General features: G+C 42.7%; 1 protein-coding gene and 1 long non-coding RNA gene across 3 annotated transcripts in view; one reads left to right on the forward strand and one right to left on the reverse strand.

Annotated features, from left to right (window-relative positions):
- LOC118355190 (uncharacterized) overlaps positions 1 to 5,024 on the reverse strand; it is a 67,464-nt gene extending 62,440 nt beyond the window's left edge. The window contains exon 1 of one of the 2 annotated variants that reach the window (XR_007412113.1): positions 4,916 to 5,024. This is a non-coding gene — a long non-coding RNA (uncharacterized LOC118355190). The remainder of the gene's footprint in view (positions 1 to 4,915) is intronic. The other variant, XR_007412112.1, reaches the window with a different exon arrangement.
- Positions 5,025 to 5,026: 2 nt separating this feature from the next.
- Positions 5,027 to 13,245, forward strand: part of NPC1 (NPC intracellular cholesterol transporter 1) — a 52,919-nt gene continuing 44,700 nt past the window's right edge. The window contains exon 1 of the mRNA XM_025429310.3: positions 5,027 to 5,156. Within this exon, the coding sequence (XP_025285095.1) occupies positions 5,100 to 5,156 (57 nt within the window). The 5' untranslated portion in view covers positions 5,027 to 5,099. The remainder of the gene's footprint in view (positions 5,157 to 13,245) is intronic.

A 13,245-nucleotide genomic window follows, 5' to 3' on the forward strand; every position in this document is an offset into this window, starting at 1 on the left:
CAAATGCCCAGCTCTGTCTTCATTTCCTATTATTGGACTTCAGCCTTTAAATTCGAAACCAGGCAAGTTCACAATCTGTGCCATTGTTAGTCATTCTTATTCTTTGCCCACTTGTATCACAGCCTACTTTGAAGTTTCCAAGTCAGCAGGAAAAAAAAAAAAAAGTTTCTATACTGGAAGGATTCAAAGGTATTTTGGTGTAATAAAATTTTATTAACATGAATATACTGCTCAAAATGCATCTCGAGTCTAGAAGATGAGGTACAGTCAATGCTTAGTCAATGAGGTAACCCACAAGAGGTTAAAGAACATGTTTTATGGAGGATAGTGTGATCATCTGGGCTGAATACACTAAGAGGTCAAGTGAGATGACAGCAAAGGGGTTATCATTAATTAGATTTGGCAACACAAAAACCAATGATAACTTTAACAAGAGCAGGTATCCCTGTAATTATCTAGGCTTTGTGGGGTAGAGGGGAACTGGATCCTTACATCACTCCTTGCAGCAAAATAATTCCAGATCATGATTTCCTTGGAATCATTAAAACTCTAGAGGAAAATGTGGAATAATTTTATATGATCCTACAAACTAGTAAATTAGTAAAAGTACCTGCCACATATATGCTAGACAAATAGGTTAATTTTCTTAATAAATAGAGAGCTTTTGGATGCCTGGGTGGCTCAGTGGTTGAGCATCTGCCTTTGGTTCGGGTCGTGATCCCAGGGTCCCTTGATGGAATCCCATATTGTGCTCCCCTCGGGGAGCCTGCTTCTCCCTCTACCTGTATCTCTGCCTCTCTCCTTCTGTGTTTCTCATGAATAAATAATAAAATCTTTAAAAAAAAAAATAGAGAGCTTTTACAGTCAGAATGAAAAAGGAAATAAAAAATAAACACAGAAAAAAGAAATAAATCATTATAAATGTAAGAAGATTCTTAATCTCACTTATAATTAATATCTTTTATAATCTCTCTTATAAATAATAAAATACAAATACAAGCATCACAATTTTTAAAAATAAGAAATAAAATGAGTACGTGTGCCTGGGTGGCTCAGTTAGTTAAGCATCTTCCTTCCACTCAGGTAATGATCTCCAGAAATTGGGATAAAGCCCCACATTGGGCTCCCTGCTTAGTGAGGAGTCTCTCTCTCTCTCCCTCTACCCCTCCCCCTTCACTCATGCACTCTCTCTTTATCTCTCTCTGTCTCAAATAAATAAAGCCTTTAAAAAAATAAATAAAGCCTTTTTAAAAAGAAATAAAATTAGTAAAATCACAGATGCCATTTTTCACCTATCAGAAAGGCAAAGTAAAGTATTGCTAAGGAGGTGGGAATCAGGTACTTCCATAGGTTGCTAGCAAAAGGAGTAAATTGCAATTTCTTTGGAGGGCAATTTAGCCAGAGTGAAAATTAAAATGTACATTTCCTTTGAGCCAATGATGTTTCTCCAACAGTTCTATATGTACATAATTGCAAGGACTGAGGCACAAGGATGTTCATTGCATTATTGCAGTAGTATTATTGCAGTAACCAAAGTGATCAACCAAATGTCCAAAAGGATATTGATTATGTAATGAATCAAAACTATTAAATATGAGTATTTTAAAAAAATAAAAATTAATAAATATGAGTATTTCTAGACTTCCTCTTCCAACAGTAAGGTAAAGAGAACTTTGTTTTGGGTCCACTTTCCCATCTCCCTCCCTATAGAAAATATTCAATAGCTTTTAGACTTTTGTGATACAGTATCATGAGTAAAGCAGAGGACATAGAAAAATTCAATGCCTTGTGGAATCCAGACAAGCTTAGGAATGTGAAGAACCATATGGAAGAAAAAGTGGATTTTTGCACTATTACTGGAACTATACAAACCCTTCTTCATATATAGCAGAAATGTAATTTGAGACTTGAGTTATTTTGAAATATTGCTGGTTGATGAACTATATTTTACTGACTTACATATTACTCTGAGACTGGCCTCCATCACTCTGGCTTCAGAAATGTTATATATACATAATGAAATCCTACGGAGCTAGTAAAAGTAGTGAGGTGGTAAAAGCATATTGCTAAATAGAAAAAATAAAAAAAGCAAGCTTCAAACTGTGTACAGTATGTCCTACTTATTTTAAAACTCCATGTATTATATTCATATATGCTTTCAAATGCAGTCTTCCAAAGATGTTTCTGCATATTTATAAAGATGTATGTCTAATATTTCCCTCTTATTTTCTCCTTTATTATTATGCAGTCAATGTTCAATGGTTTATAATGATGGTGGTATTAAACATCACCTAAACAAACAAAAAGTCTCTCTTGGGATCTCAACCATGTTAAAACATTTTTTTTTTGAGATTTTGTTTATTTATTCATGAGAGACACAGAGAGAGAGGCAGAGACACAGGCAGAGGGAGAAGCAGGCTCCTTGCAAGGAGCCTGATGTGGGACTCCATCCCAGGACTCTGGTATCACATCCTGAGCTGAAGGCAGATGCTCAACCGCTGAGGCACCTAGGAGTCCCAAAACAATTTTCTGTTTCTTTTAAGATTTTATTTATTCATTCATGAGAGTCACAGAGAGAGAGAGAGGCAGAGACATAGGCAGAGGGAGAAGCAGGCTCCCTGTGGGGAGCCTAATGTGGGATTCAATCCCATAACCCTGGGATCACCACCTGAGCCAAAGTCAGACCTTCAACCACTGAGCCATCAGGTGCCCAAAACAATTTTCATAGAAAAAATACACCACAGTGTGGCTGATTACCCATGATGGAATTTTTTTAAAGATTATTTATTTATTTATTTATTTATTTATTTACTTATTTATTCAGAGATAGAGACAGAAACATAGGCAGAGGGACAAGCAGGCTCCATGCAGGGAGCCCGACGTGGGACTCCATCCCGGGTCTCCAGGATCACAGGCCACGCCATGATGGAATTATAAATGATTTTTTTTTCTGTCCCTAAACTTTTGTGTATTTTCAAAGTTTCTACTATCAGCATAAATTACTTTGTTATCAGCAAAAACCCCCACATTTCTCTTAGAAATATGACAGTTTATTTTTAAAATATTTCCCAGGCATTTGGGTATTGTTGAAGTCGTACAAAAAAAAAAGAAAAGAAAAACCAGGAAAAAAAAGGCCACATGTCTTTTTGTTATTGTTTTCGTGAATAGTGGACATCATTTGTGGGACGCCAAAATATCTGCCCATCGCAGAAATGTCTCATATTTACTTTAGTCAAGTTAATTATTTAATAAAGGCTCTTTTTTTTCTTTTTTTCCATTAGGACTTTGCTAAAATTAGAAAGGTAACTAATCCACCACGATCCAAGGAACCCAGAGCAGTTTAGAATTTGAGTGTGCATTGGAACCACCTGAAGGGCTTATTAAAACCCAAAGAGCTGGCTCATCCCGAGTTTCTGATTAGGTGGGTCTAGGATGGAATCTCCAATTTGCAGTTCCAACAATACTGCTGGTTCAGTGACAACGGTTTGAGTCCCTGCAGAACTAAGGAACTAACGCACACTCAAATGAATCTCAAATGAATCTCAAATGAATCACCAGGGGTGGGAGAGCACACACACAGCAGGCCCTCATGTAAGATCTAGGACTGAAGGTCTAGAGGAAATCCCTATAGCTTCAACGCCCAGTCAGCCAGAAGGACATCCCAGGGCAGAGGGAGTGGGCAGGCAAGACTGCAACCCAAGCAGACCTTTGAAAGCGGCGCTAGGAATATCACCCGCATCGTGGTCCTGCCTAGGACTGGGTTTGATCATTGCTACAGATAGATATTTGGTCTTTTCACTGTAAATTGGCTTCCACATTGGGAAAAGAGATCCTTACTGACTTTTTCTTGACTTAAAATGATAGTGACCGATGCTTTCGAGAGGTTTCAATAACTGAAATCTCAGAGGAAATGTTAGCTGGAAATGCATATAATAAAAATAATTGCAAGAGCAAAAAAAGGTAACAAGTGTAAGGCTCAAGATGAAGACGCTCCTTTTTCTTTGTTATACCTGACTTCACCTAGGAATTAAAAATGGATTCTGGTCCCACTTCTGGGTCAGCCTTGCGGGAGGCGGGGAGGCGGGAAGGGGGGCTGGGGGGCTGGGGGGCTGGGGGGCTGGAGGGCTGGAGGGCTGGAGGGGAGGTCTTCTCCCGCGAACCGGTCCAAAGCCACGCTCCGCGCAGCTCAGCCAGCAGGTGGCGTAGTTCTAGCCCTGTTCGGGACGTGGGCTGAGCGGCCACCAAGCGGAGATTGGTTGGCCCGGGAGCACCGAACACAGCCGCGCTCCGCCCCTCGCGCCGCCGCATCACAACACGGTCAGGCCACCGCGCGGCACCGCCCCCGGCGTGGCTGAAGCCCGGGCACGGATTTTTTTTTTTTTTTTTTTTCTTTTTGCCGGCTGAGTCTGGTGCGGAGAATTTGCTCCAGTGTGCTCATGGGGGCCGAAATACACATTCCGCTTTGGAGTGGGATCGAAATTGGGAAAAGTCTCCAAACGCTCCCATTTGCTAAAACCGCCGTCCCCAACCAAGAAAACAGAAAGGGGGGGTGGGGGGGGAAAGAGTTAAAACATCGAAACCACACAACTCCAAAAATATCCTCCTTGGCCGGATCCCAGATGTTCGGCTGCCCGGGTCTGCACCCCCAGGGCTGCAGGACCCCGAAAAGCACGGCGGGGACGGCGGAGGACCCCGGCCCGGACCGCGCTGGCCATGCCGGCCCCGCCCCCTCCGCGGCCGGCCCCGCCCCCTCCGCGGGTCGGCCCCGCCCCCTCCGCGGCCGGCCCCGCCCCCTCCCCGGCCGGCCCCGCCCCCTCCCCGGCCGGCCCCGCCCCAGAACGGGTGCCGGGCGGCCCGGCCGCGGCCCCGCCCAGAAAGGGGCGGAGCCGCCGCCGCCGCCTTCCTCTTTCCTGACCTGCGCGGGCCGCGGGCCGCCGGCGTCTGTGCCCTCCTCCTCCCTCCGTGGGCTCGGGATCCTGAGCCACGCCGCGGCGCCGACGCGGAACGAGCCGAGCCGAGCCGAGCCGAGCCGAGCCGAGCCGAGCCGAGCCGAGCCGAGCCGAGCCCCGCCGCTGTCCGCAGTCCGGCTCCGCCGCAGCATGACCGCCCGCCGCCCCGCCGTCGGCCTCGTCCTGCTGCTGCTCTGCCCCGCGCAGGTGAGCGGACGCCGGCGCCCCGTGGGGGCTGCGGGGGGCGCCAGGCGGGGCCGCGGGGCCGCGGGGCGGGGCGGGGCGGGGCGCGGCGGGCGCGGGTCCAGCCGGTCCCGGGGAAGTTGGTGCGGCCGTGGAGCCCCTGGCGCCCCCCCAGCCCCGCGCCGGTGGACTCCTCCCTGTCGTCTGGAAGAGGTGGCAACTGCGAGCAGCCTGCTCGACCTCTTCTGAGCTCGTTTCAGCTGTGGTCGCCTCATTTCTGGGTTTAGGATGTGGAATCAGAGGCAAGGACGAAAGTGGGTAGAGAGGGGGGTGGGAATTTGTTTAGGGTACTCGACCACTTTATTTCCCCTTCTCCCCTGAAGACGAGGTGGGAGGGGACGTAAAGAAAGGAGACAAATTGTCAAACACCAGATTGAAACAGTCCTAAGTGACTAAGCTTGGTCTTCTCGGGAGTGCAAGTTAACTTATTGTTGACTCTCTTTTACGTCCTTAGAAACTGAGGCCCAGCAGAGGATAGTTGAGTTTCCCCTTGTCACCATATGAGGTAGCTACAGAATGGGGCCTGGCACTCAGTGGCCTAACTCCCTGGATTAGTTTTTCCTAGGACATGAATGCCTCACTGCTATTTATTATTGTTGTTGTTGTTGTTACATAAGTTTCAGGTGCACAGCTTTATAATTTAACATCTGTTTACACTGCAGAGTGATCACCACGAGTCTGTTACTCATCACCATACAGTTGACCCTTCACCCATTTTCCCCAATCCCCAACCTCCTTCGCCTCTGGTAACAGCTAGTCTGTTATCTGTATCTGTGAGTTCGGTTTGGTTTGGTTTGGTTTGGTTTGGCTCGGTTTGCCTTGGCTTGGCTTGGTTTGTTAGATTCCATGCATCAGTGAAGTCACTGGGTATTTGTCTTTCTCCATCTGACGTATTTTGCTTAGCATGATCCCCTCAAGGTCCATCCATGTGGCAAATGGCAGGATTTCATTCTTTTTTTATGGCTGAGTAGTATTCCATTATATAAGTATATCACATCTTATTCATCTGTCAGTGGACATTTAGGTTGTTTACATATTTTGATTGTTGTGAATAATGCTTTTGTGAATGTAGGGGGTGCATGTATCTTTTCGAATTGGTGTTTTCATTTTCTTCGGGTAAATAATCAGAGGTAGAATGGCTGGGTCATATGATATTTCTGTTCTTCTTTTTTTTAAATATTTTATTTATTTATTCATGAGAGAGAGAGAGAGAGAGAGAGGCAGGGACACAGGCAGAGGGAGAAGCAGGCTCCATGCAAGGAGACTGACGTGGGACTCGATCCCGGGACTCCAGGATCATGCCCTGTGCTGATGGCGGCGCTAAACCACTGAGCCACCCGGGCTACCCCGGTATTTCTATTCTTAATTCTTTGAGGAACCACATAGTGTTTTCCACAATGGTTGTAGCAATTTACAATCCCACCAACAGCGTACAAGGGTTTCCCTTTCTCCACATCCTCACCAACACTTGTCATTTCTTGTCTCTTTGATAACATCCATTGTAACAGGTGTGAGGTGATACCTCATTGTGATTTTGATTTGCATTTCCCTAATAGTGATCTTGAATGTCTTTTCATGTGGCTGTTGTATGTCTTATGTGCCATCTGTATGTCTTTGCGGAAATGTCTGTTCAGATCGTCTGCCCATTTTTTAATTGGGCTTTTGTTGGTGTTGAGTTGTAGGAGTTCTTTCTATATCTTGAATATTAACTCTTTATCAGGTATATGGCTTGCAAATATGTTCTCCCGTTCAGTAGGTTGCCTTTTCATTTTGTTGATAGTTTCCTTTCCTGTGCAGATACTTTTTGGTTTGGTGTAGTCCCTCCTCTTTAGCTTTCTTTTTGTCTCTCATTTTTGGAGTCAGATCCCCAAAGACATCACTAAGACTGATGTCCAGTAGATTACCGCCTATGTTTTCGTCTAGGAATTTTACAGTTTCCTGGCTTCCATTCAAGTCTTTAATCCATTTTGAGATCATTTTTGTGAATTGTGTAAGATAGTGGTCCAGTTTCATACTTTTATATGTGGTTGTCCAGTTTTCCCAACATCAAGTTATTGACGAAACTATCCTTTCTCTATTGTACATTCTTGGCTCATTTGTTGTAGATTGATTGTCCTTACCTGTGTGGGTTCATTTCTGGGCTCTCAGTTCTGTTCCATTGATCTTTGTGTCTTATACCAATACCGTGCTATTTTGATTACTATAGATTTGTAACATAGTATGAAATGAGGGAGTGTGAGATCTCCAGCGTTGTTCTTTAAGATTGCTTTGGCTTTTCAGTATCTTTTGTGGCTCCATATAAATTTTACAATTATTTGTTCCTGTTCTGTAAAGTGTGCCAATGGAATTTTGATAGGTATTTCATTGAATCTGTAGATTGCTTTCAGTAGTATAGATATTTTAATAATATTCTTCCAGTTCATGAGCACAGATTATTTTTCCATTCCTTTGTGTCTTCTTCAGCTTCTTTCATCAGTGTCTTATTTTTTTTTTAAGATTTTATTTTATTATTTATTCATGAGAGACACAGAGAGAGACCGAGAGAGAGAAAGAGAGAGGCAGAGACACAGGCAGAGGGAGAAGCAGGCTCCATGCAGGGAGCCCGATGCGGGACCCGATTCCGGGTCTCCAGGATCACGCCCTGGGCCCAAGGCAAGCGCCAAACCGCTGAGCCACCCAGGGATCCCCTCATCAGTGTCTTATGATTTCCATCTCCTTCGTTAAATTTATTCCTAGATATTTTATTCTTTTTGAGGTAATTGTAAATGGAAATGTTTTCTTCATTTCTCTTTATGACGTTTCATTGTTAGTGTATAGACACGCCACAGATTTCTCCGTACTGATTTTATATCCTACAATTTACTGAATTCATGTATCATGTCATCTGCAAATAGTGGGAGTTTTACTTTTTCCTTTCTGATTTGGATGCCTTTTATTTATTTTATCTAATTGCCATGACTAGGACTTCCAATGTTGAGCAAAAGTGACAAGAATAGGCATCCTGTTCTTACTTACCTATCATCTTGTTGATGTGATATATCACACTAATTGATCTATAGATGTTGAACCATCCTTGAATCCACAGAATAAATCTCACCTAGTCATGTTTTATGATCTTTTTAATATGTTATTGGATTTGGTGTGCTAATATTTTGTTGAGGATTTTTGCATCCGTGTTCATCAAGAATATTGGACTGTTGGTTGTTGTTTTTTTAATAGTGCCCTGGTCTGGTTTTGGTATAAGAGTAACACTGGCCTCATAAAATGTGTTTGAAAGCTTTTCCTCCTCTTCAATTTTTGGAAGACTTTGAGTGTATGTATTAAATCTTTTAATGTTTGGTGGAATTTGCCAGTGAAGCTGTCTGGTCCTGGAACGTTTGTTTTGAGATTTTTGATTTCTGTTTCATTCTCCTTACTAGTAATCAGTCTATTCAGATTTCCTATTTTTTCGTCATTCAGTCTTGTGAGACTGCGTGTTTCCAGGAATCTATCCATTTCTTCTAAGTTGTTCAGTTTGTTGGTTTGTAATTGTTCATAGTAGTCTCTTAACGATCCTTTATGTTTATGTGATATTAGTTGTAACTTCTCTTTTATTTCTGATTTTGAGCCCTCTCTTTTTTTTCCTAGTCACAGAATGAGGAAGGGATGGGAGAAAATATTCCATACAAATGGAAATTGAAAGAATACTGAAGTAACTATACTCATGTCAGACAAAATAGACATTAAAACAAAGACTGTAATAAAAGACAAGAGCATTCATTACCTAATGGTAAAGAGGTAGATCCAGCAAAAAGATGTAACATTTATAATGATAGATGCACCCAACATTGGAGCACCAAAATATATAACACAAATATTTACAGACCTAAAGGGAGAAATTGAAAGCAATAAAACAGTAGTAAGAGGTTTTAATAGCTCACTTTCATCAATGAATAGACAAAAAAGTCAACAGGGAAACATGAGTCTTAAATGACACAGTAGACCAGGTGGACTTAATGGATATAGACAGAGCATGCTCCCTCTAAAAGCAGCACAATTTACTTCTCAAGTGTACATGGAATGTTCTACAGAATAAATCACACATTGGGTCACAAAACAAGCCTCAATAAATTCAAGAAGGTTGAAATCCATATCAAGCATCTTTTCCGACATTAGTATGGAACTAAAAATTACGAGAAGAAAATAGGAAAACCCACAAAAAGGAGATTAAACAGCATGCTACTGATCAATCAGTGGGTCATTGAAGAAAATCAAAGGAGAAATTTAAAAATATCTAGAGACAAATTAAAACAGAAATATGACCTACCATGATCTGTGGGATGCAGCAAAAGGGGTTCTTAGAGCAAAGTTCATAGTGATACAGGCCTACTTCAATACAGAAGAAAATTCTCAACTGCAACTTTATACCTAAAGGACCTAGGGGGAAAAGCCCCAAATTAGTAGAAAGAAGGGATTAATAAAGATCAGAGCAGAAATAAATGAATTAGAAACTGGTTCTTTGAACAGAGAAAATTCACAAACTCTCAGCTGCATTCACTGCTATTACTGCGTCGGCAGTGTTCTATTTTATTTTTAAAGATTTTGTTCATTTATTCATGAGAGACACAGAGAGGCAGAGACCTAGGCAGAGGGAGAAACAGACTCCTTGCAGGGAGCCTGATGCAGGACTGGATCCCAGGATCACAACCTGAGCAGAAGGCAGGGGTGGGGGGAGGAGGGAGAAAGTCTAAGGATATAGTGTTGATTAAACCAGATGAGGATGTTAGTGTGGAACTCTGGGAACCCTGTGCCCTTGTGCCCACTCATCTACGTGTCGGTAACAAGGAGGTAGTAAATCATAGGGAAAAGCAGATTCAGGAGCTTCCCTGGATTAGGAAAAACCCCTCCTTAAATTTCTGGGTAGTTCTTAGAAGCAGGTAGGTTTTGCTGACCCAGTAAGGGTCCAAGAACCAAGAGAAGAGCTGTGGCTCCCTCCTTTGTGTATGTGGAGGGGATCCCTAGATGTGTGGGCTTGTGGAAGAGCCTATCTCTGGTGCCTGGTTGGAGAGGAGGCAGAGAAGGGCAGGGAGGTGGTTTGGAATGGGGTCAGTGGATAGACTATCACTAGCTCTTGCTCTGGGGACATTGCTCTCTCAAGATTTAGGGTTTTGTTTTGTTTTGTTTTTTGAAGACAATAGCTTGTAGGATTATTGGGGTTATTAGGGAACATGATACATAGAGAGATCATATCACTGTAGTAAAAACTCAAGAAACAGTAGCAATTCTGTGCCTTAAAGAAAATACAGCTATTCAGTTTGCCTGGAGTTTTAGGTCAGGATCTAGTAGGCAGGCTTCACATTGGTAAGTGACTTTAACTTACCTCTGAAATCCTTTTGCCTCAGGGTAATATCAAGACGGATGGCCGAGTGCTTTTCCTCCTATGACTTTAAGACAGGTCAGAAGTTCATCTTGAGTCTCTTGCAAAATGCCTTGGAGGGTCTGTAAATCTTAACTGGAAATATTCCTTTATTTTACAAATTAGCTTCCTCTGTGGCCAGAAGCTTCCAATATCCCTGAACAGACTAGGGGGGTAAGGAGAGAGGTTTGCTTTTAGAATTCTTAACCAGTGATAGCACCTTGTCTGGGTTCAGTGTGAGCACTCAGGAAGTTCTGTCACAGAATTAGCAGACATAGTTGTCCTTGGTAAGGTCTGATAGACATTTTGAGGGGATTTTTGCCTTTCTTAATTCTTAGTTTTTACAGATGATGAAATAACACTAGACTGCACGGCTTTTAAACCCTGTGGTTGGGCAGCCCGGGTAGCTCAGCAGTTTAGCGCCGCCTTTGGCCCAGGGCGTGATCCTGGAGACCCAGGATCAGGTCCCGCATCAGGCTCCCTGCATGGAGCCTGCTTCTCTCTCTGCCGCTCTCGCTCTCGCTCTCATTCTCACTCTCACTCTCACTCTCACTCTCACTCTCTGGGTGTCTCATTAATAAATAAATAAAAATCTTAAACCCTGTGGTCATCCAAATAATGTGTGTGGTTTTGAGAAATCATATATATCTCTCTCTTCTGTCTGTAATTTTTGCAAGCTTTTTCTTGAGATCTTGAAACATAGTGAGGCCTAGGTAGAAAATAAGCCATTAAAATGGTTTTTCCTGAAGAGATCGACAAGGGTTTAATCTTCTGACCAGAGAGCACTGAAGAAAACCCACATTCGCCCCAATTTCAGATGGTTAATCTTTCCCAGTCTCTCCTACTCCCTGATTGATGCTGGGATATCTAATTAACATAAGTAATCAAGGGAAAATGAGGTTTTTATTTTAGCGAGTGGGCAGAAAGAAAACGACTTGCTGAATAGGTCTTTGTATTGCTTCAGTGTTTGTCATGTTACCCAGAACAAAGAATCCCTCTGGTCTGAAGACAGTATGATCTCTCTTTTCCTGGGTAACCCTTCCCCACCCTCCCCTCCTCCCAAAAGGGAGTCTTTTCAGGGTGTTTTAAGGATGACACAGTATCTACTGCAGAAGCCAGGGTTAGGCCATCTCTGATCGTGGGCACCCCTTTCTGCCCTGACACCCACAGCTCTGTCAAAGGCATAAGCTCTCCAGCCAAATAAACTACTTGCTATCAAAACTCTGCCTGTCTTCCAAGGCCCAGTTCAAATGCTACATCATCCAGGGCATTTGTTATCCTATTCCCCAACTAAAATGCCTTCTCTCTGAGGCTCTAAGTCAGTGTTTATACTGCAGCAGCAGCTTTTACCTGGGTGTGGGTCTGGGCTTTTCCTCTCACCAAGAGTGATCTTGGGTAGGCCAGTGATCCCCTGGAGCCTCTGTCTCCTCCTCTGGAAGATCAGGTTAACATCTATGCCTACTTCTCACAGTGCACATGGAAAGAGCAAAATATTGCTTGAATTGAAGTAGCAGATTGTAGGCTCCTTGAGGGCAAGAACTGTACTTTACCATTTCCAAAAGGGCCAGGACTCTCTTTTCTGAGTCATCAGATCATTGGATCTCCATGGGTTTAGGTGTAGGGATAGGATGGAAGGATTCAGAAGCTAGTTGAAACCGGAATTGCATTGCTTTCTGGGTGATAACAATCAACTGTGGCCCAATAAATCTTTCTTTGCTTGGACTTATGCCTCTTATTTTCAGTCTTTAGAATATTCGCTTTGGCAAGAAAACTTAGGGGGAAAAAGAAAAAAACTGTTTCGCATTTGTTTTGTTTTTTACATTCCACCCAAACCTGTTTCTGGTGCAAGTGTGCCGTTGGAGGATTTGAGAGGGAAGTTTTCATATTTGTTCTTTATCTTATTGTCCCTTAGGCCACAGAGGAACTCAAGTTCCTGCCATTCACTAGTTTCATAAATATAAAGTGGTTGCTGTGGGCACAGTGTAGGTACAAAAATAGACCAACAGTACTACCTGTACAGAAAGCAATCCAGAAACTGTAAAGTGCTGTGTAAATGTTAGCAGTCTCTGTCCCTGACTCATTCATAGTTGACAGGAAGAAGGGTGAATATGAATACATAAAATTACAATATAGTGCAAAATGTACTCTTAACAAAGGGAAGAACAAAACATTATGGGAAGTCAATTTTTGAGCTGATCTTTGGAGGGTGAATTAATGCTTACCAAGTAGACAAGAGGAAGCTGGAGAAAATAGGGGGGAGTTACCTGGTTGTTACAAAAAAAACATTCAATTGTATACTTGAAAAGGGTAAATTTTATGGTATGTAAGTTATCTCAAAACTTTTTCAGAGTGATATTTTAGATTACAAGAAACTACAAAAAAAAAGTTACCTAATTTGTGCATAGTACTCCATTGCTAGGACACATCTGGTCTCGTTTTAACATCACAGGACCGCTTTAAGATACATGGGATGCTGTGTTTCCTGTTTTGCAGGAAATTAAGGATACTAAGGCTCAAGTTTGTCCCAAAGTCACATAGCTGGTAAATGGCAGACTAAGGGCGTGAACCACTGTCTCCTGACTTGTGCTCTAATTTATTCAAATTTAAAATATTGCTACCAGATTCTCCATATTTAGCAAGCAAAATTGAATGAGTGTT

Source organism: Canis lupus, chromosome 7, assembly GCF_003254725.2.
Source record: "Canis lupus dingo isolate Sandy chromosome 7, ASM325472v2, whole genome shotgun sequence".
Taxonomy (NCBI): Eukaryota; Metazoa; Chordata; class Mammalia; order Carnivora; family Canidae; genus Canis; species Canis lupus.